The 25,098-nt window shown below is 39.7% G+C and overlaps 1 protein-coding gene across 4 annotated transcripts in view; it reads right to left on the reverse strand.

The window, feature by feature from the left end:
- LOC118420307 (E3 ubiquitin-protein ligase MYCBP2-like) overlaps nucleotides 1-25,098 on the reverse strand; it is a 207,528-nt gene that overhangs the window by 174,865 nt on the left and 7,565 nt on the right. For all 4 annotated transcript variants that reach the window (XM_035827051.1, XM_035827054.1, XM_035827053.1 and 1 more), the window contains exon 4: nucleotides 24,546-24,699. In XM_035827051.1, coding sequence (XP_035682944.1) covers nucleotides 24,546-24,699 — 154 coding nt within the window. The remainder of the gene's footprint in view (nucleotides 1-24,545; nucleotides 24,700-25,098) is intronic.

Raw genomic sequence — 25,098 nt, forward strand, 5'->3', positions numbered from 1 at the left:
GTTTGGCTGTACACGGTTCTTGCTTTTGAACCACACAGAGCCACAAATGTAAGCACATCTCCTACAATACAGAATTCAAGTCAGGACCCTGCCATCATCTGAAGACAGGTCGTGGGTTGAGGTATCTTCTGGAAGGACCACTTCCTCCTAAATTTATGACCCTCCTCTATTCACTCCTGCCTGAATGCCTGACCTGCCGGGAGTCTTCCCCCTAAATTTGTCACCCCCGATGATTAGTCACCCTAATACCGGCTGACGGGAGGTCAGCGGAAGGTTTGATCTGGCCGTGGGACATCGTGCGGGCTTTCTCCTGGCCGGGTAGATTGCCCCCTCAATCACCCCGCGCTGCCACCAGGTTAACTTCCTCCGTATATCGCACATTGATTTTCCATGGGATTCAATTTGGGATTGCCTGGACCAGGCTGGTGTCGGGGTCAGGCACGAGACTGCCGTCAGATTGAACCAGTCCTGTGTCTTTCCTTTTTCATTTCTGACGTGCCTTTTAACACTGTAACGCTTTTTTGCTACACTAACAAAACTGCATTTTTGGCAATGCCTCAGGGGCTGGCCTAACAGTGTAGTATGCGTCTGATTTGCAAGAAGTCCCAAAAGTCTACAGGAACTGTGTGCTTCCCCATGCCTAATCGCATCTTTATTCTCTGGGGAATTTTTTATTTTTATTTTTGTTGTTCTTATACAAGAGTTAAGAATATTTCCTTAAGCAATTTCTTATTACAGCATTTTTCTTGAAAAGAGATTATTCTTCTAAAAATTCTAATAGTTTCTTCAACATGACAAGAAAAATGATTTTGCTACCCAAGCAAAATGAGAAATTCACACTTGAAACTCGTGAGCTAATTCCCTTATCTTTGAAACTTAGCAAGACTAACCTTAAGAATGCACTTGGATGATAAAATACTACTCCAGTCAGTTTTCCCCATGAAAACTTTCTTCGTGAAAGGAAATAATCTGAGCATTGAATTTGCTCAAAGAACTTCGGGAAAGTCTTAAGATAAATCTTTGAGAAAAGTCAATGAAAAGAAAAGATTATCTGTAGATTTTGATTTAGGGAAATCCTGCAGGTGTGTATGCTACCATAAGACAGTGGTTAACTATTGGGTTGGGAAAGTTGCCCACTGGCCCTACAGTGGACAGTGCCAAGACAAATCCCCATTGTTCCAAAACACTTCACATGCAAACCTATTTTCTGCTTCATAAATTAATACCAAGGCCAAATCTATGCTTCGGGCAATCAACTTGGCATTTTGCCAGCCTTTCCAAGCATAATTCTATCAATACTGCATGACAAATTTCACGCTGTTTGAGGCAAGGTGTTTAATAGAGAGCCATGCTGCCCTAAGAGCAATTTTTCTCCTTCACTGTTCCACACCGGTGCACTTAGGCTGCCCCTCCCTGGAGACGCAAGGACAAAGCTATTCATTTACCTGCAGCCCAGTTTAAATCACACTTGTGTCCTATGGCTCGTACAATATATCACACCTTCTCCTGGGATGTTGTTTCCATTACAGCAACACCACTTCTTGGGGTGAACTTTTCAAATATTATATGAGCCTTTGAGAAAGAGCATTAGAAAATCTCACAACGTACCAGGGAGTAAAGCAACAGCTGTTTGACGTATATTTTGTCAATTCATCATCAACATTAGAACACTGAACAAGTCAGTACCAAGGACAGTGCAGTAGACATCAACCATGTGCACTGTTTCATACTGATATTCGTGCAAAACTTCCAGCATAAAACAACTAACAATAGCTGATAGCTGATATCTTATTCCTCAATTTAATCATTTAAATCCTTTAATTAGAATGCAACTTGTTGCTGTTTGCAGGTTCATGAACCTGAAATTGCTTCTGAATGACAAAATATTCTTATCAGGAAAAAGGAAGGTATGGAAAAAACTGCTGAAGAGTTCAAGACTGACAGGGAAATATGTACATGCATATCTTCATCCTCTACACATCATAAACTCAATCCTGTATGAACAGAAATGATAACTTTATCTCCTCGTCACCATGGATACTAGACTGTATAATTAGCACGAGTCCCGTCAAATCTGAACCTCGAGAAGTTCAATTGAATTTGAGGGCAGACAGGCTACGGTTCTGGCACCAACCAACTTATGTACACTCTATCACCCACTCTGGGTTATCATGGGTGACTGTACTGACGTGATAGAAATTTCCCTGTTGGAAAATAAATGGGTCTCATTCCTTCAAGCACAAAAGGAGGAATCTCTGTCCAATTTTGCTTCCCAGGAAAATTACAATTGCCAACCCGTGGAAAAATTAGCTACAAATGCAAACATTTTTTACGATATTATACTTTCTGAACAGCATAAAGGTATGTTGGGAGTTAACTGGAAAGTTCATCCGTGTTGGTGGAAGTCATTCTGTGTCGAAGTTGAAATGTGATTTCTGACTCAAAAATTTAACTTTTCAACTGGAGTTAGACATCACGTGACATCACGTTATGCAGATAGAACAACACGTCAAATCGAACATGTGACACTCAGTGAGAAGTGGATCATAAGTTGCTACAAGTCTATAGCACCCTCAGTCTCTGTTAATGTAAATGTAAATGGCGTCCCTTGAAAAAGACTGAAGTTGGACAGTTGAAAACTTGGGTAAGTCCAACTTTTGTGTTGGGCATTACAGTCCAACTTTGATCAAGTATGCTAGGAATTGTTTGAAGCACAGTGTGCTTCTCATATACATTATGTGCCAGTCACTCAATCTTGTCATACTGTGAAATTAGTAAACATAAATACTCATAATGGTGTTACCAAATTACAAAGTAGATACATCTATTATGCTTCAGAGCTATTTCATATTACACATGACTTTGTTGACTACCAAGCTGGAAATGCTACGTTTTACATGTGTCAACCATTTAGGCAAATCTTCCCCGACACTTTGGCATGCAGAACAGAGCCAAGCTGCTATCTATTGACAGCTGTTAATGTACCACAGCAGAACAGGCATGTATGATGAAACCGGGAAACCTTCACAAATTACTGCTTTTAATTATCCCTCTTGGCTCCAACTCTCAGCACAGAAGTGATCAAGTGTTCCGCTTGAATCACTGTCGGCTGTGAGTTGCGTTTTAATTATTTGACACCAACTGCTGTTCCCGTGCAATGTCAACGGGAACACAGGCACCGCTGTGGAGGTAATTACACTTAAGGTATGAAATAAAAGCAGCAATCTTAATCTACAATCAGGGACCCCGACACAGAGAAACATTGGATACAAACAGCTCAATTGATGCAATTACACTTTCGATGCAGAGGGGTGCCGGGAGTCTTGAACCAAGTCCGTAGATGAAAGAAATACTAAATGCAAGGGAGGCTACTGCAATTACAAAGTGGATGTAAACTAAGGCAAAATCATAAATCAAGATGCTAGCAATATAAGATGATTGAGTATTCAAGAATTCCTGTAACATTAAAACTTTTTAGGGGGAAGAGAGAATACCATCCAACACTCACATCTAAGAAATCAGCACCAAGGACAACACAATGGACAGCTTTTGGCAATACAGCTACACTGAATTGTAATAAAACGGCTCAGCTGATTACAATATCAGACTATTGTCTTGCAAAGTGAGACAAATGTTAAGGACATGGTTGTAGCACCAAACCACCTAGAACAAGCTTGTAACTTGGCTTATGAGGGATCGTGTTACTATTAGGAGTACCTGCACAAACTCTGGCAGTGGGCCCAAACACAAGTAACCAATCTGCCTGGGCCTGTGTTTGGTTGTCCTTCTCAACTTGTCCAGCTTGTCAGAAGTAATCTTGATGATGGCAATTTTTCCTCCCTGTAACAAAGCCTGGCATCAAGAAAAATCAATGTAGGAGCTGTGGCCCTGATGTGACATCTGACGGCTAACTTTGTGCTGGTGACATGCTATTTTCCTTATTGCACAATCTCCCAATGAATGAAACGTCACACAAACTACTTGAGCATCACATCTGTACTCAATACACATACTGCAAATGCAGAAGTTTTCATGGTGGTTTAATGTTCATAGTTTCTGCAGAAATCTTTTTACCACATTTTACCACAAACTTAAAACTACTGCAAAAATGCATCTTCTGCCTTCTACCCACCCACCCCCTTGTCTCAACCGCAAACTGAAAAGACTCTATTTTCTTCCTACCACACCATTAACTTCCTGCAAACTTAGAGGCATTTACAGTACTGTTACAGTATTCATGCCACATTAGCAGCCACTATCCCTCTATACATGCACACGTACTGAAGAGAAATACGCCCTAATTTCACACCTTTCATTATTCATCTCCCCCTCTTACCATGACCCACATGATGGTCTATACCGAATCTGGCAAAATGTGGAACTTTCCAGAAGATCGAAGTGTAACTGTTGCAAGTCGTAAAGTTTTGTGCCAACTCCGGTGTCGTCTAATCTGATTTACAACGTGGCTGATAATTGTTCCCTGCCTTTACCTAACAACTTCACGCCCATTTGCACCTCCGCATTAGTCACACACCCACTCCTCACGATCCTCGGCACTGTCGACCAACCAGTGAAAGGACGTCTGCCGCGGTCTCCGCCACTCTTACGTGCTGCCGGGCTTCTGCCAACGTGCACAATCTTGTCTAATGGTGCTTCTGATTTAATCTATCTGACTACAAGCTTTTCCTGTAGCATAAATTATTCAGTTATTTCACATTTACAAATTAGCCATGGAGGAATGTACGCAATTCGTGCGGAACAAATATGCATATTGATAATAACTGTAGTGAACAGTGACGTACGATACTTTTACCTTTGAATGCGAAAAATGAAAGGGATAAAGTGTGTACAGTCATCACTTTACAGGAGCAACTTATGAAAGATATATGTCGAATCTACATGTATATATAGGTATCACGATAGAAATGGTTATTCAAACTTTAAACTGTTATAAAATCAAACCATAACTACAAATTGTAAAATAAAGTTTAAAGCTATTTAAGGCTTATGATACAAATTCTATACCTGGACTGAATGCCTATAGGTACACAAGTTGCTAAATACTATGATGCAATTAAAACTAGCAACAGTAACAATAACATTACACTCCAATTACTGTTTCCACATAAAAAGACAAATATATTACCATTGAGGGTATCATCATTTGCCAAATAAGGAGGCTTAGATTGCTTTATTATTATGGCTTATGCCACCATCCCTGTCCACAAAATGTTGTCAAAATCTTTTCAGCTCTAAGGCTTACTTACATGTGATTTTGTTGACTGTATCCGCTCACATAGCTGACACACATGTCTAGCCTCTTCAAGTTGTCTACATTTTTGTGAAAAATGACCCCGAAACTAGGCCATGGACGGACCTAACGTCCCTCCTGAGAAAAGAAAGATGTTATTAGTGCACCTAGGCAAGGTCAGAGTAATTCAATCAGCCCGGCCTTTTTCCAAGCACTTTCTGCAGACATTGTTTTTTCATACGGAATGGAGGAAGGATAATCAGGTTACTTTAAATGGCTAAAATTGCCATAAATCAAAGGCTGCCAAAAGGTCACAAAAGGCCTACTGTACGCCCACATTTAGAATACCTTACTGAAATTAAGACATCTATGTTTATAGCACAGTTAATGTACCATTAAGAGCCACTTAAAGAGAAACTAAGTAGGAGACAAAGCAAAAGACTTAAAAAAAACATACCCGGATATCTTGGATGTGGCTGCATTAAAAAATGGGCTGAAATGCCACGTCTATTTTTTGCTTCCTGTGTTACAACCCTATGTTATTCCTATGTGAAGATGAACCTGCAACAGTAATAGACACAGTAATAAATTATATTAGGGCCAAATGCCCCCCCCCCACTGAGATGGGGGCTGATACAAACTTCCAGGCAACTTTGACCCATTACTGACATCACACTTCTGCTCTGGTCATGTGACACAGGCTTCAGGTCCAATCAACTTGAGAAGGGCCAGAGTACTGGATGAAATCTTGTTGGTAAGCGCTATACGTTGTGTACAAAAATTGTGCGTAAAGTTATTGCTGAACTATGTCTTTTTTTCTTTATAATTGTAAGATATGTATAACAGGTATATAGACTGTATAACAGGTTTAGAGACTAGACAGTTGGAGAATGGCAAACTAGAAATGGAAACATGGTAGACAATATGAAGAATTAATTTAGCACTTGAACCACACACATCAGAGACTTGATATTTGTCTACAGATTCTTCACTTAGACACACCGGATGTGGATGGAATACAAAAACATTGGATGATGACTATATAATGTAGTTTTCTGCTTGATCAGAGATAAGAAAGGGAACTTCATTGCCTTGTGAAGCTTGAAATACCCATGTTGTTGAAGGCACTTTAATTAAAGCAGGGCTAGACTATTAAATGCCTACCTGGTATTTTCATAAATCCTGTTCTTAAAACAGTATATTTGTTGAGGTGACGAGACCTGGAATGGTTTAATTTGATATAGAAATGTTCATTATACATACCAGTATAAATACAGCATCAGCTGCAGCCTATTTGTTTTACAAAAGCCAGGTAATAAATGTAGCACCTAAAGGCCAGCTAGGATTAAGGAAATATGAATTGGGCTGTTAAGATAGCTGTAAAGCTTTAATAACTAGGTAATAAACACGGAATGACCCCATTAGCAAACGGGAATTTACTGTTTCCTGTGGTAATTTTACACCGCCTTGTGTCTTTGATAACGAGCCCAAACAATATCGGTTATGTCGTTACTTGCCTCTGGGTTCACGACTTCTTTTTTTCTGGCAAACAATAAAGTAAGCCTCTTATTAGATGTTATTGAGCAGAAATTGATAAGGAATTACCAAGATAAATTGTATCACAAAGAATACATCCAGGAAGAACACTTGTTCCTGTCATCAGACAATGATGGAGATATAGTTTTATATCTGAGCAAAGATTGAATCTGATTTCTCCAGTTCGGTTTCATCTTTCATTGCCGGGAACCTTTTCATTCCAAGATAATACTCATCTGTTGATTCGGTAATGCCATCGCTCAGTTCTAAAGGCAACAACCCCATGAAGTGAGACCCAATCGTTTCCCGTCCAGCAAGACAGATTTCCCCATTTCCAAATCCTTCACATATTCATTGGAAGCCATTCCGACCCTCATAAAACCTGGCCCTCGTTTGTCAGCACTCTACAGATGGTCAAAGTTGACTAGATTTAGGCGCAAGTGGAGACGAAGTGAGGCAGATTACTGCAAATGCTTTGCCAAGCGGGCGAGGTGCCCAAAGTACCGGCTTGGGGACAACACCGCACTAAGTGAAGGAAAAGTCAGCCACATCTAGAGCGCTTGGGATGCATAAAATGCTGCTGGGTGTTAAGCAATTGCAAGGGTAGCAGGCGCTCCCAACAAGAGTTATAGGCACTCGCACACTGAATACTATTACTTTATGAAATTATAAACTGATCTTGACTCTTGTCTTTAGCACAGAGGCTTTAAAAAAAATTAATGGTAAAACCTGAGCAAAAATTCTCCCGGATTTTGTTCGTGTCTTCGCACAGTAGTCTGGAGAAACTGAAGCCGCAAGTCGAACCAAACCACTATTCCTATATTAAGACTCTCAAGAGAGATTGTATGCAAAGTAGTCAGATTGATTTTCAAGAAAATTTGCCTGCATCCAGTTCATTAATAGGCACCAAGCACAAGATTGTTGGTGATTTTTCTGGGCTATTTTTTGTGTTTTTTGCATGCCTGGGTTGATGCTAGACATACATGTCTTCTTCTTCTTCTTGTTTCGTTTGAGGCTACCAACTTCGACATGCTGAAGATTCTGTAGCCTATATACTGACTATAAGGTTTGATCCACTTACACCAGGAAGGTCCCCTACCCTTTTCAAGATGTGGCTCTTTTACGTGCTTGGCGTGTGGCTCTGCCCAAACACGGGGTCTCCATTTAATGTCCGACCCTAGCCAAGGCTTTATACCAATTTTTACACCTGGTTTAGGTGACGAAAGTCGTATTAAGTGTCTTTCCAAAGGGCAAAATATCGGTGGCATGGCGGGCTTGGAACTCTGGACCTCTTGGGCCTGAGGCCAATGAGCTGCCGATGGCACCACGCAATCTCATGTACATGAAAGCTCTTTGAAGGGCTGATCTCAATCCAGTACTACTATGATGTGAACATCACTGTGCAGACGTCCCTCTGTGAACTCCAGGGCACAATACCAGCAGGAACATTGCCATCTATTTTGGAGACTTTTGCTTATGTAAATGAGCCTTTCCTAGAAACAAAAAGAACAAATTTAAACCTGCAAGGACAGATCCGTCTGTTAAGGTGCATAAATTTTAGGAAACTTGGAGCATTTAAGTCTTGTATGGTTATTATTTTTGATTTCAATAGTAAGAAGCAAGTAAAATTATTGCTGTGTACAGAAGCCTTCCTTCCAAGAATACAACAGAAAATAGTTATTAAAAACAGAATATCCTAATTGTCAAGAGGGCGAGGAAATCTCTATCAAATAATCTCCACCATGCTCCAACAAAATAAACATTGCCTTCTATACAACTACCAGTATGCAACAATAACACAGTTCTTTTATGACTGAATGTTATTACCAATACACACACAAAGCTGCCTTTACATTACATGGTTCTGCCTAGGCAGCTTTGGGCTGGAAGTGGCAGACCCTACAAAAACGAGGATTAACATACAAAACTTTGCCTTCCCTTATTAGCAAAGACTGAAGTTTCCTGAACACAACAGGACATTCATTGAACTGGAAATCATTTAGCCTAAAAGGCCATTTACAAAAAAAGAGCAAGCCTCCTTTTCTGAATAGGCACTTAGGCTCAGCCTTTTATGCTGTTGTTACAAACCTGATTGACAAAATTGCAAATGGTTCTGGCATTCGCTCCCCCACTCAACTCCTAACCATTTATACCTTGCGAAGGTTTGTTTCCTCCTTTGAGGAGTTCTAAGTACATCGAGAATTCTTTAACTGCCATTTAAGACTCAGAAACTTTTCCACTCTGGAAACGACAAGAGCCATGTGCTTGAAAGGCAGTTGCGAGCCAAACTCATTAAAAGTGGTAAATGGACAAGAATTGTCTGCTTAAAAGCTACTCCAATGCTTACTGCACTTGTGGTAAAATCAGACTACTTATGCCCAATGCTGTAGGTGAACTTCTCAAGTGAAATCTACTTCAGGTTTCTTCTGTACTTGAAACAGAAAAAAACATAGTGTTGGTAGGAGACTTGCAAATGCAATGGTATTTCAGTCCTCATGCACATACACATAAACACACACAATCATACATTATGTCGTTTTTCCTTTCCTTTTCTTAGATAACTTGGACACTACATATTGCTATGTGACTGATGAGCCTATACTATAATTGTATATCCATATGTACTCGTTTCCAAAGTCTCTGAAATAAAGAAATTCAACTTAAAAATTCAAGTCACTTCAATTCGATACAACATTGCACATGTACCTATACGTTATCACACAGTCATCTATATTTTACCAGGGAGGTCCCAAGGGCCCATCTATTAGAAACTGAAACATTGAATCTGGTATTAGGTTCAGCAGCATGTTTTTGTTCAGATTTTGCCGATCAGCTCGAATTTTACATTTAACACTCGTAGGGTACAGTGTTGACCAATCTGCTTCTTTTGGTATGTCGACAAGCCTGTGGCAAATTAGAAAGCATCTATTTTGCTGTAAACAAATGGATAAAAAATTCTTCCTGTAAAAGCAAAGTTGAATCTAGGGCCCGTCTCGAAGGTGAAATCTTGCTTTTGGCAGTTCAACACACCATGCCGCCTACGGGGGAACCCAGACACATATATCACTCAGGTTGTAAAAAATCAACTCTGTCCCGACTAGGGGGTGGGTGCAATGTCCGAACTAATTACTGCTATTGAACTTCGAGTCACATTTTTCACTGTTTCCTTTTAATTACAAGGAACTTCTGCTGTAGTGGAATAAGACAGCAAGTATTGGTAACCAAGGATACATGTAAATGTTAAACACTTGGATACACACATCTCACGTATATGACAAAGCAAGCAAATATTCAGCACCAAGGACAGAGGTGATATCTACCTTGTACATAGTGGTTGATGGTACAAAAACCACTGTACTTTCTGTTGCATCAATGAAGTACATTTAGTCACTAATGTTTTATGATAGTAACTAACATATCTAAAAGTTTCAGTTGAGCCAGAATTGTGTCCTTAAACATCAAAATATCCTTTTTCGCTGCAATATTTTATTTCTCCAAGAAAACCTTGAAACAAACTATTGTGGCTATACAAGGTCTTAAATCCCTTTGCCCACAGTGTTGACGGTGTTGACACATTTCAATCACCCCAGCTAGCATCGTAACTTTCTGTTTTATCGCGGTAAGAGTTCAATAATCGTGATGTGTCATAAATTGGAAAAGCTAACTTTTATTTTCTTCCCGCATTAGAGCAGTACTTGACTGTTGTAAAACCACACACAATTGCCATAAACAGAATTTAATCAGGTTCTTCCCCAGCCTAACTGCTAGTATGCAATCTGGACCTTCCGTATGTATGGCCATTACAGTGGTTGCATCCCATTGGATTGGTAGTAAAACGGTGGCATTTCTCCAAGTTCAATAAGGACCTGATTGCAGCTACAACTTACTGCTTCCTCGGGTGGCTTTACGATGAAGGTAGCGAGTTCTCTCTAGCTGCACATCACAGATGTTGTCAATACAAGTCAGGAGTTTACGATATCTTAGATTCAACAACTGCAACAATTTAACAACTCAAGACAAAACATTACCAGTTAAACAAATACTCAAAAAGCTAACGCTACTTGCGAAAATTCAAAATCGGGTGGCTTTACGATGAAGGTAGCGAGTTCTCTCTAGCTGCACATCACAGATGTTATCAATACAAGTCAGGAGTTTACGATATCTTAGATTCAACAACTAAAGAGTTAGAAACCAACTGCAGCAATTTAACAACTCAAGACAAAACATTATACCAGTTAAACAAATACTCAAAAGCTAATGCTACTTGCAAAAATTCAAAATCTAATCCTGGAATAATAGGACAACTGAAATTTGAAGAATCTGTCAGATGTTGACTCGTTGAGCCCAAGCAAATTGCCATTATGTTTGTGACAAGAGCTATGTGCACAAAGCCCCTCATACAAATGATGGAATACTCTTTGATGTAAAACCCTCAACTACTTCTTGAGAGCACTTCATGCCCTAGTATGTGACACACAGTGTCTGCTGTGTGAAAAGGCACGCTCCGTCCCCATGACTGATGCCGGAATTCTAACCAATAATGATGCAGCAGACACCGCGCTGCCATAGCGCAGATGGCCCAAATTGGCTGCTCCTTCCGCGATGAAAGGAGCACCAATCATCTTGGAGATGGAAGTGAATGGTTCACACATCAGTCTCACAAAAACACCTGTACCTGGACAGCTTCTACGTGTGTGTTCTTAAAGAAAGGGACAGCGAGAGGCCATACAATGCATTAGATACTAAAGATAAAGACATTGGCATTGAGGCGTGTATTCATTTGAACAATATGAGTACAATATAGCAAGCAATCTAGCATTATGCAACATATTGGAATGTTGTTTTTGATAAAAGAATTTTTCTTTCGCCTAAAAACAAGGTTGGGATCAGGCAAACACACATGCCAACAATACATAGACATTCAGCAACACTACCAAATCAGACTTTTGAACTACTTCAGAAGTTGAACAAGATTGTACCTGAACTTGAATTTGATATGTTTATGAATTGGTACCACACACAGTAGCTTATCAGACCCTGGCCTTTTACATTGACTGACAGAGACTTCAAGCAATAACAAGATGGTTGATATCACACAATAGTTCACTTACATATATGATCAGGATTCTTTTAGCATTTTGACTGTATATTATGCTAAAAGGGGTATTAATATATTTGATGAAAAAATTCCATACAATCATAAGATGAAATTACATCACTTGAATAATTCATTGTCTGTTCCTATACTGTTCCTATAAATAGTATAATAAACACTTTACATCTTTCATAATTCTTTACCACATCTTATAATTCGTATATGATTTCCAATATCATAAAAACATATATTGCATTTGGACAGGTCAATAACTTGTAACCCAGTGTTATGATCAAAGGGATGAAATAAAAAGGAAAACACATAGCATGATAAAAAATAAAAATTGCTCTGCAAGTTCTTTTATCTCATTGATCAATACCTGTCACCTTGGACTGTTGTCATCCCTACTTTTTCATCTGGTAAGAAATGAGTTTGATTTGAAAGGCGCGATATCGTCACCATCAAAGTTGAGAATTGCTCCCCTGTGACCAAAGCCATGATAAGTCCTTCCTTTGCCGTCATAAATCTATCACATGAAACGGTCCATCCGGCGGCACCGCTTGCTTGTAAGAAAGGCAGTTCCTATTTTAGTGGGAGCGGAAGATGCTATCATTGTCACAAGGGAGAAAACATCTTGAACGGCAGAATATCATGTACACTTTAACGGCATCACAGTATGCAGAATACCACCTTCCTAACAAGCACAGGAGACACTAATGAAACATCATATGTCAGAGAAGTGACGCTGCCCATACATTGTTTACAATATGAAAGGCTTTTTTCACTACATACATGAATAGAAAGAACAACTGCACACCTGCCACTGTTATTAGCAGTATAAATCAATCCGTAATAACCGTGTTATGCCCCTGGTGTGCATCGCCGCTGCTCTTTGATCGTCGCACACAAACCTCGCTGTAAAGCTCACGGACTGATCTTATCGGAATAGAGGAGAAAGGTTCCCTTATCAATCCCCGAAGCTTACACAGTGGTACAGCAGTCCTTGGTATGTCACGTCCCACCACAAAGCACCTGTCACACAATCGGCGAGCTATGGCCGTATTTGTTCATTGCCAGAAGGCCGCCGAATAAAAAAACTGCCAGAGAGTCAAGCATGTTTGTCACCGGAAAACCTGCCCCATTATACTAACATGCACATCAGGTGATCTCTAAAAATCGTGTCTCGATTGAGAGAACATAAGGAGTTAAACTGACAAAATTTTGTGTTTTTAAAGCTTGTAGACTTGTTGGCTGGTAGATTTTCCTGCTGTGTAACAGTGGAAGACCTTCGGTGTCAAAGATGACTTGTCAGGTGCTGTGTAACAGCAGGGACATAATGTACGAAACAACACCTTCCCTAACATCTCCAAATATTCTCCCTGACGTGATGAAGGTGTCAATCTTAGAGGTATAAAAGGATGAATGATGAGCTTGGCTAAAGCCTTTGTATCATCCTGAATGGCACGATAAACCTGCGAGCTCTTTGGTGCTCTGGTTGGTGCTCCAGCCGTAATCCCACCACAGAGGTTCTCACGTTCAGGACTCGCTATCAACAGATACCAGGTACACACTCCGAAGCTGTCATGATTGGTAGCACCTCTCATAAACACAGGTTTCAGTGTCGACCAAACTATTAATGGAAACACGTTGATGGAAAGGACCATCAGCTATCATAAGGGCTGTTTACTATTGCTGGCATCGCTGACTGATTTTTATCCCTAAAATCTTTGGGAAAATATAAGACGAAAAGCATCAGAATTGGGGGAGGTGTTGCTACTTGTAGAATGGCTGATTCTGCATTTTTTTACATTGAGACTCACTGCACAACTGTAAACCATAGAGCTCAGTAGACGACTTTGCTCTGTTCTAGTGCAGTTACCCTTGTTGGAGGTTGTCATACAACTTGGAAGTCATACATTTTTTAAGCAGGCTGTGACAGAACCAGCCACCTGCGAAGCTGGTGTGTTATGCCGAATGGCGGTTATACCAGCTATATAGATACAGACAGACAAACAGATATCAACAAGAATCTAAAACCTTTTCTGTAATATAACAGATGAATTTTGTACAGAACACGCACAATTATATAATCCCTGGAATGCCATAAGTTTGCTACTGTAAGATGATCATAAAACGATCGTAAAACGAATGCGATCAGGTGGTTTGATAAAATTTGTGAAGGAATTTTCTTGCTGCCGTTTGTAAATTACTGAGCAGATGTTGATAAATCCCTGTCTGTGCCCCTCCCCAGTCCCAGGGGACACTTGCTGTAGTCAATTTATGCACATTTTGTTTACAATGACACCATCATCCCCGCTGTCACAAGTACCAGCCCAATCAACTGGGTATACCCCTCGGAATACAACATTAATCTATATGGAACTATTCAGTTCATCTCATTTTCATCTCAGGGATAAATGTCTCCTGTAACATTCATAACAGTAGTGCAGATTGATAGACATTGTTACTGTATAACGACATTGTGGAATGAAGAAGATTGGGGATGGCTTTGACTTTTAATAATGTTCTGATGAGTGATCGCAATGCCTTTACTAAAAACCCTTACCTGATTTGGTACAACATGTATAACTATTAGCATATGATCTGTGCATGCGTCTAGAATTGTATAATTAATGCACAAGCAAAAAGGTTAGGATGCTTAAGAATTTAAGACGAGAAATGTATTCATCAATTCTAACAAACTTTTCTATCTCCTTTTACCCAATACTGATGAGAGAAAGGTCAAGTTTAGAAACCCAAAAAATTGCATTAGCATCCACTTATCGTAATATACTTTTTTACAAGCATATCGACTGTTGTAACAGTATCAAACGATCAATGCTAAGTTATTTCTCTCTATGTCTTTAAAAAAAACGTCTCTAGCGCTGAAAAAGGAGCGTTTGAGGCATTCTCCTTGACTTAAATATCATCAATGTTTCTTGAAAGCCATGGCAATAGTTCAACTTAAATCAGATCAAGACACATAATGTGGGTCGGTGCCCCAAATCCCTCTATTTCTCACCCTACAGTTGGGATAAAGAGTTTTGTTTTATTCATGATGCAATATCGGCCGCTCCTATACAAGTGTAAGTCGGCATGAAATTCACATTGACAATGATTGTGTCCTTAAACCTGCTATGGGGGAAATGTGATCAATGGGTGACTACCTTTTATGCAAGCTGTACGTGGACATGACACCTGCGCGTGACAACATTACAGCAGCTGTGCATCAAGTGCGTTTGCTCCTGCATTCAAGTTCAAGTAAGAAATCGACAGGGACAGATCATAACGGGACTACTTGACAATGTTTATGCAAAGTTTCCATCAGAACAGAACTAGCCTGTACCATGATTCTCGCAAAAGGATCTCAGATTTTTCGAAGTCGTGTTTTCCAGTGCTAAATTTCGGATTTGTGGTCGGATTTAAACGTGTAAGTCACAATTAATTAATATCAAGTATAGATTCGTATAGGTACAGCACCCGGTAAATAGACATCCAGACTGAGTATAATAATGGACCTGTACTGAAATGATTTCTGTGGTACTGTACCCAGTACAGAGTATCAGTTAATATGTTCACATTCCCATTGTCAAGTACATACATGTATATGCCAATAGAGATACCCATAGTAGAGCAGTTTAAACTCTACATCAGTTCTGAGCACGCTCCTGGATTCGTGCCACAGATCTGTATCATTATCAATCATGATCAAAGTCTCTTCACAGTACTAGGAAGCTCATTGATAGAGATTTCCCCTAAACAATATGCTACCAACATATGGTCTTTATTGGTAACCTATACTCGGTAGTAATAACTATTGGTTTACTAGTTTTATTCAGTCAGAAATCTTATATTCTGATATGAAGGATGTAATGCAAATCGATTTATTCGGTGGTGTGGACATAATGAAAATGTATAAAAGTTTCAAGCACTTTTAGATTGTATTAAAACAATAATTGTGGTTGTGATTTTGTAGCAGATGTCTTTTATTGGACATCACAACTTGTGGCAGAGATTTAACGGTAGCTTCTCACACTCAATAAACACATATAATGTTAGGCCACAGCTAGTAAATTTTATGGATGACATCCAACGCAAACTATACATTTAATGCAAAAGGGTGAAAAAAACAAAATGGGACAAAAAATTAAGATGCCTAAATTTTCTAAATCTAGACCATAAATCCTGTAACAACAATTGTAGTGGCAAAGAATGCTATCACTAACAAGATTTTTAGTCATGTATACAAGAAGTGCACAAAGTGACACTTCTGTGGTAGACTGGAAACAATTTGGAAACTACACTCAAGGTGTCACTTTTACAACACTACCAAACTAGTCACTTCTACAACTCCCAAACTAGTTTCACTTCTACAACAGATACTACAGTCAAGGCTACCTTGCTAGTGTTACTTTTACAAGTACAATGTACAATTACGGCTACCACTACAACATTTTATTTTCCATTTTTATATTTTCTTGTCATGTTGACCATCTCCAGATGGGAAAAATTTCTTCTTCTCTTCAAAATCAGGCACAAATGAATGATGTCATCCACAAAATTTACTTGCAGTGGCCTTATAAAGTATTGAGTGTTGCTCATTTGGAAACCGTCCATAACTCCCAACACCTGTCTTACCAGATGGCTGGACTGGGCTGGCCAAATTGTATTTCTGGTCCGTCTATATTTCATCAGTTGGAACATGGGTTACGTTTAATCTAGCTGTTTGACCTAGAGGGATATTACCAACTAAATACTGTATCTATCGCCTGCTATTTCATTCTTCAAGGTCACACGAGGATGTGCGGACAGCTACAAGTATACATGATTGGATACTTTCTATACGGGAGGGATTGGTGTTATGAGCAGATGGATGGATGCGGCGAACAAGCCCCGCAAAGATTTTCTTGATGTACGGCATGCTTAATGGATAAGGCCCACTTAATTCATCTAGCTTCCTCCGATCACAATTCTTTCCTGCTGCAATCTTCCTCAAAAGGGGCTGATTGCAAAATCACGGAGTCGGAAAATCAGCACATGTCGGCACCGGGAAAGGCTCATTCACGGCAGTAACTCACCGCGAAGCTGATGCGATTTTTGCCCTACAACTTCACATAACCACAGATGCAAAATCACATTTTGCAAGAAAAAAAAATAGCCAAGGGCAAATACATGTATATCTGATGCAACAACTTGAGGTACATATAGAAAATATCCTACCGTGGATAAAATAAATTGCAATTATATGCTGCATATGCCCATACTGAGGAATGAAGAACTTGTGAATTAAAGAAGCTTATGCCTCTATTTCACACTACATTTATGGTTATGCATTCTTTATCCAGAAATCAGAGACATGCTATTCAAGAAACTTTCCCTCAATCTCATTTTCTCTTTCCGTGCCTGACTGGCATTGCATACACAGTTAAGACACTCATCAGAAGTTGCAAGAACTTTTTCAATCTAGCTGCTTGCTTTTTGTAAGAGCCTTAAGTTGTAATCTTTATCCCATTTTACTTGCATCTTCTAGATATCCCCCCTACATGGTTATATGCATGGTCACGCATGGATGGTATAGCTTGAAACAAGCACATTTAAAAGTAGTATGTATTCAACCAAGATTGTCATCCGCATTTATTCCATACATAAAAATAGCAACAATCAGCCTCTACTTGCGGGGAAATCTTCTGGCCTGTTCAATCTTTTATGATGAGCAGTCTCGTCGTGATGTGGCGACTCCAAATGGCTCAGAGATGGCAGTTACCCACATTGCCATCCCCCTGCCTAGAGTTAAGTGCTTGGTAAAACAGAATTAGTTGGCACGTGTAGAGTAATATGCCTTTCCACTGGGGAAATAGCGTTTTCATTAAGACCTTCAGGGGCCACATATTGCAGATGTAACGTGAATGAAGGATGCGAGGGGAGAAGTCTCCTCGCGGAACTGATCACGCTCAAAGGCGGTGCCTGATTCTCCGCAAGCTGGCCCATCTGCCGAACATTCAGACGCACACAAGTGAGACACACTACAGATGTTTCAGATACACATCGCTTCATCCAAATACTGCAAGTCAATTAAGGAGCTTAGTAGATGCTTCCATGGCCATCTGCACAATTCGGTCTCTAATCAGAATGGGCGAATTTTAATATTGTTCCTTTCAAAGGATTCAGACTGTGCATTCCACTTCTATATTAGAGCCTAATCATGCAAGAAACGGAACCTAGTCAGTGCTACTTGAAGAAATAACTAAATAGGTACTACCACAGTACTAGGTGAAAATGAAATGATGCCAAAAAAGCAATTCACACCTTACCTTCTGAGTGCGTGTCTTATCGTGTAAAATATTTCCCTCTACATGTATCTTCTACACTTTAATTCTGCACCACATGATACCATGTAAGGCTAAAAGGCCTAAAACTGAGACAGGGAGGGAGTGTGTGGTAGTACCTGTTTGATCATATCCGCAGGCTATATACACTAGCCACATGTTGGCATATGTGCAAGATATAATCTAATGATACTGCATTTGGTCAAGATAGATGTTACATCTACACAGTTCTGTGGCGGTGCCAACTCACGACTTGGAACGTGTCTCTTTACAACCACATCTATACAGATAGAAATGCTGAGCAGATTCTGATTGACAGAGCAGAAAAAAAAGAGATACGGCCATTTTCCAATTGGTTTCATCAGGTATTCACATTTGCATGCATCGGTTTAAATTTGGTCTTGTCTAAAACAATGGTTATTTCTGCTTTCTAAATGTAACTACACATATATAGAGGTACACTTTGTGACAAACTTCATTCTATGTCATGCAGACCATCAGAACACAGTGCATATTATGTCCATCAAGAAAATCTGGAAGCATGCATATAGATACAGACCTATAAAGCATGCATAGAATATAAATAAAGGTGCAGTAATAAGAAGGGATCGTACCAGGAATTCATAGATTTAGTGAGTGTAATAAGAACGAGCTTGCTCAAGCATATCTATCAGGTAACTATTAGATACATTGTATAATGGACATGAAGAAAGGACCATGAGAATGTCGATATTAAGATGTTTGATCAAATGTCAACCAAGGTAGTGCAAAAAAAATCTGTGAAGAGAGAATTCCTTGCTCCTCATCAAGTTGATAATCATCCTTAATACAGACCAGAGTTGTAGCCAGCACCCGTCCTTCCGTCCTTTAACGGAATTTTGCAGCTGGGGACGGAAAAAAATTAGCTCATTCCATCCTCTGTGATGGACAAAAATCGATATGTAAAGATAGAATAAAACTGTCTCCCTTGTGTAATTTTTCACCCAAACAGATGCTGTTGAACAGCTTAGTCTGCCAGCAAATTTTACACCTCAAAATGCAGGAAATGGCATTTCAGAGGGTCTGGATTTTAAGATTTTTGGGGGAGCATGCCCCCAATCCCCCTATATAGGAACGTTGCACCTTAGGTGCTCAATAGGATTCCAAATTGAGGGGACGGACAACCCTGATAATAACCATTCCCAACATGTGACTGAAAAGATGACAATGGCACTGACATGCCATCATGTTGCTAGCCTGTTACTACCAAGCATGTACCACAGTCATCAGCTAGTACACTGTGCATGGTTTGCCAACACATGATCACGGACACAAAGCCACGAAATTATTTTCTCCGGACTAACACGATACAACATACAAAATGTATCATGCAAAAGTGGAAAATTGCTCTTTGTGATGATAAAATGTCATGACTCTTTCTGATTAATTGGACACCTGAACATTTACATTTATACAAAGAAAATCCTCACAGCTGTTTCCATTACAATCAATACAAAGGAGGAAAAGCACATATAGACATTTAACATCACCCCTTCTTTTTCACTGAGAGCAACATGAACCTTTTCCTCAACTAGAAAGGCCGACATTTGCTTGAGAGCAAATACAGCATATTTCAGCCATCTCCCTCCTCATGTAACAATAGACTGTTCCAAAATCACCAAATGTGCAAAAATGGAACACTTCTGCTTAAAATGACTTCTAACTACTAATCACACTTATGAGCAAAAATGAATCTTACAAAAAAACCTTCAATAATGGACTCTTCTAGTGCACCCCATGTAGAAAGGTAAAATAGACGACTCCAAAAACACTTCCGCTAAGAAATGGAATTTTGAATCATCAGCCGTCCAAAACCATATTTAAAAAAACCCTCTGTGCAAGAATGGACTCTTCCTGTTATACCTCTATGTAAAGTGGAGCGATCCAAAAATACATCAGCTAAAATAGGACATGGACATAATCACCAAAGTCCACAAAATGAATTTTAAAAAAATACCCCCTTCATTGAAGAATGGAATCTCCCAGCACACCCTGTTTAAAATTGCACAATAGACAAGTCTAGAAATACTCACAGTACATGGCCTTTTGTATGATAAGCATCCCAGTTCAAAACTGAATTTTGATAAAGTTCCCCGTGCATGAATGGACTCTTCCAGATAACACCAGGCTTGCTGATTGGCTGCCGAATCCTCCTCATGTGTAGTCTTCAGGTGGGGGTCAACTTCCATTCAACAAATGGAATTCAGAATCATCACCCATGTCCAAAACTGAATTTTTAAAAAATCCCCCCTATGTGCAAAAATGGGCTGTCCCAGTAGTAGTCTTATGTCAAGTGGTTCAGTGCAAAAACACTTCCGCTAAAAAGAGCATTGGCATTATCACCAAAGTCTAAAAGTAAATTTTAAAAAACACCCCCTGTCCAACAATGGACTCTTCCAGCAAAATCAGCTTGCTCATTGGTTGGTCATTAATTGCTTTTACCTTGTCCCCCAACCACCTGGATGTCTATGGACTAGGTAGGTAGGTAGATAATTGGATCTACCTGGCACACCTGTGGCCCTGACACACCAGAATGACCTAGAGGTCGTTGACCTCGGCACCTCAACCTCACATATCCAAAACTCTCCCACAAAAACCTCCTTATAGAGCCATTTTGAAGTAATTTATACCAAATATTATACATGGATCCTTTGAATAAGTATCTAGGGCACCTCTGCCCCAAATTTCAGGTCATTTGGATGTAATACCATGGTACAGGGGGCCAAATTATACAGTTTTGGTCCAAAAGTTGCAATAAAACCTTAATAAAATCATTTAAAGAGCAGATATGAAAAAAATGAAAAAAACACATTTTGGTATTGGCCCACTCTACCCTTGTGCCAAATTTCAGGTCATTCGGTCTAGGAATGGCGGAGATGAATCACTTTGAAGATTTGACAGGAGAAAGAAAGAAAGAAAGAAACATTACGAATACAATATATTTCACCATACTATGTATGGCTGAAATATAATAAAAGCTATGTGTCACCAAGGAGTCAAGACCACAGAGCGTCTATGACCAAAGATATTAACACAGGAATTCCTGCTGCAGTACCAAGGTCAGCTACTAGTAGGCCCAAAATCGAACTTGAACCCTCGAGTCAACAACACCACGTTCCAAATATTTTCACAATCGCTCAAAACGTTCTGGAGATATATATAGCACCAGCAACGCACACGTGCCCAGCACAACTATACCTCCATTTTCATGGAGGTGACATTGCAACTATCCGGTCCAGCTCAACTTTAAGCAATGCTCTCCATTCTATCAATACCCAATGAGAGAAACAGAGCATCCACACTTAAACGTTAATACCTCAAACAACTACCCTCTTATTTATGACTTCTTCCCATGACTAAGTCATTTTTTATTTCCCACCAGTGGCTTGTTTCTTCCCTAAGCCGCCATTTGTTGAGATTGCTTTATATTCCCCTTTTGTACGCTGACGGGCGCCATCGCCTCGTTGCCAGCCTCCTGCCCATCTACTTCTGAGGCGTGTTTGACAGTAACGAATCTGCCTGCGACGTCAGAAAACAGGACGTATGACCCGCCACTGACAGCTAACGCTTCATTGGCGACTGGCAAATGGAAATGCAGGTATGAAATAGCATGCGCAGTTTTGGATTCTATCAAATTGATAATAGGAAATGGAAATTATGTAGATTGTTCACACTTTTGGACTACAGATATATATCTTACTTGGCCTGATGTTACCTTTTATTGTATGCCACAAAGCATCCAACAATACTCTGGCCACAAAGAATATGCAAAAAACTGCTTATCGCCCACATGCACTGTGCCGTAACATCAATTTTGGGCTTATGTATCATTTCATACTACAGAAATATTCAGGGCTAGAAATACAGGGTGCATATGCACGTTTGTGCACTCAAAATTCGAGCTGGGCACCTAAATTTTAAGTTTGGGTGCACCTTTAGAGATACTTTGTGCATGATACTATTGAACACTACTGTAAAGCATTGAAGCATCAGAAAATATAATACATTTCTTTGTTGTATTGCCTTGTTTTGAAATTCCAAGGTAGCTACATAACTTCACATACAAGCTCTGAAGAGAGCCAGTAACTATAAGTTTTGAAATTCGTTTTGCAGAGACTTAATCTTATAATATAGTGTGCACAAAAATTTTTTCTACTGCATCTCTACACTTTTTGATTAGCCGCACCAGTGCACATATCATCAAAATTGAATTTTCAGAACTGATTTTTCTTGTGCACCTTACAGAGAATGAATGATATTTTAAACAATTGCCAAGTGATGATTAATAGATTTCTTCCGCATGGGTACATTTCAACATCCTGGTTCTACAAATGAATATATTATAGTCCCCAAAACAAGGTCCGCACATGTTTTCATCATAACCAAAGTTATCTTGTCTACTCGCACTATAAACATGGCCATCTGCCATCTTCTCCACTAGAGGTTGGTACCGAAAAAACATTTTTTTCTTGTTGGACATGTCTAAAAAAAATGGACCTGAAAAAAATTGGTGGAGCAGATTTTAGACTAATTTGAACATGATCGTGAAGATTATATCGGTAGGCATTCACATGCTTTTAACCTTACCAGTCCAGGAAAATATCAAGAGTGAAGTAGAGGAGAGATGATAGTCATGTCTACCAAATTTCTGCAGTCATACTAAGTCTAAATTAACACTAACAGAGCAGTTAGTATCGTCAACACTCCATCAAACAGTTTCCTTTGAGTGAAATGGACCATTGTTTCGAGTCTTGCCCATTCACAAGTTTTCACAGAAAATTAGGTCCAGGTTCAGGTCCTGATCCTCTGGACCTGGAGCGTACCTGTACCTAAATTTTCTGTACTGGTACCCACCCCTATTCTCCATCCAGGAACACTTCTGATACAGCCCTGTAGAACTTGTGAGTCATCTAACCCCCCATCACAAATTACACCTCAACATCTACAGATCACAGCATCTGCCCACCCACACTCCCAGACATCTAATCAGATGACCCGGCTGAAACCCAATTTGTAACAGAGTTTCCAATCCGACTGCCTGAGAACACTGCAGGAATGATAAGTAATCATCAGTGTACTTTCTCAGAGCTACATCCATATGGCATTCACCTTTATTAAAAGACTGGTTGGGGCATCACTCTTCTTTATTAACATCCCTATAGTCTTACCAGTAGTTGTGTTCCAGTACAAGTGAGAGGCATGGGCAATAAGGAGTCTGTACAGTGTACTGCCCTAACATGAGTGAATGACTGTTTTTGGACTCAACCCAAGGTACCACATGGTTCCGAGCTGTGTCACAGGCCGCATTCCTGTATTAGGACTGACAGTAGGGTTGGCGTCAAGTGCTGTACAACTGACAGTCATACTTGTACTGTTCCAGGGCTGGTACATAATACTGTATCTAGAATTCAACAATTCTTTACTACGTATGAAGACAAATAGAATGCATAGCACCAAACCTGTACTACCGTATTTCTTGTAATAAAGCATGCACGGTAGTGACCACCGTTACGTAAGGACCACCCGGCCAATGTGACCACTTTTTTAGTGGAGTGTAGATAATTTTGACCCGTTCACACAAGCATTAAGAGTGACATGTATAGCAACCACCTGTCTGCATACATTGTACATGTAAACCACATTCTATCAGTTCCTTGATTTTCAATATACTTGTGAAGAAGAGCCCCCCTTTCACTTTACATTGTACATTACTTTTAGGTTGTGACAGGAAAAGAAGCAGTAGACCTGTCATACCATTTCTTAATATTCTGTAAATACATAACAGGCAATCCAAAATGCCAAAAGGACATGCCCCTTATTAGTAGTACAATTCAAGTAGTAAGAAACGATAATGTCTTTGCAGTTTGACAATACTTGCTGATGAGGCAGGTCAGCGAGGGAATGACATTATCCATTGCCGCAGCAGTGTCACTGAAGGATGACTGCTGCGTAAGCATGTACTTTGATGACTAGTCTACCGAAGCACAATAAAAATTAGTCGGGCAACTAATAAGAGTCCATCTGCTCTCAAGATTACATCTTAAGGTACCGTAGAGGCAGAAGACTACCAAACTTCTATCTCAAGGAGAGTTAACAACCTAATCCTATATCTCTTCATCTCTTATGGCTCAATACATATTTGAATCTTTATGACTTTTGGTACATATCTAGCTGAGTCAGCGAGTTCTATCACTCAAAGAGGACTGGAAAAAACAGGTCAGTAAATTGAGTAACGCATTACTAGGTTTTTAAGGAACTTGTGTCTATTGTGGTGTGAAGTAAAGAGAGAGAGACTAACCTATGACATCTGCTGGTTCGTTCCGAAGGCCCTCTGGTTGCTGTCCTTGCAGCATGTCCAGCAGTGCCTGCAGGGCTCGTGCGCATAGTGGCGGGTGGGACAGGCGCGTCTCTCGGATCAGCTCGAACACCCCGCACAGCCCAATGCCAACAATCTGGAAGTAAGGGAAAAAATGCAGGTCAGAAAATAGTACAAAATGACTCCAAACAATGTACATACTAGCAGTATGTACACTTACAAGTTATACTTCTACTGTAAATACAGAATTGTTCACGGTAGTTTTATGTTTGTGGTTTTCGCGGTGGCCACTCTACTACGAACTTAAAACCACCGCGAACATTTATCCACTGTATCCACTGGCTAAACTTTAACTAAAAACCATAACCATTTCTGGCTACCGTGTCATTAAATCCCCACGAACTTAAATGCATTTACAGTCCTTTGAATTCTTTTCCAAAATTACAAACTTTATTCTCATCAGCAAATTTGTTATTTCATGCCAAAACTTGTTTGCAATATGCAAAAATAAATCATGAACTGCCACATTAGGTAA

This window comes from Branchiostoma floridae, chromosome 7 (genome assembly GCF_000003815.2).
Source record: "Branchiostoma floridae strain S238N-H82 chromosome 7, Bfl_VNyyK, whole genome shotgun sequence".
Lineage (NCBI taxonomy): Eukaryota > Metazoa > Chordata > Leptocardii > Amphioxiformes > Branchiostomatidae > Branchiostoma > Branchiostoma floridae.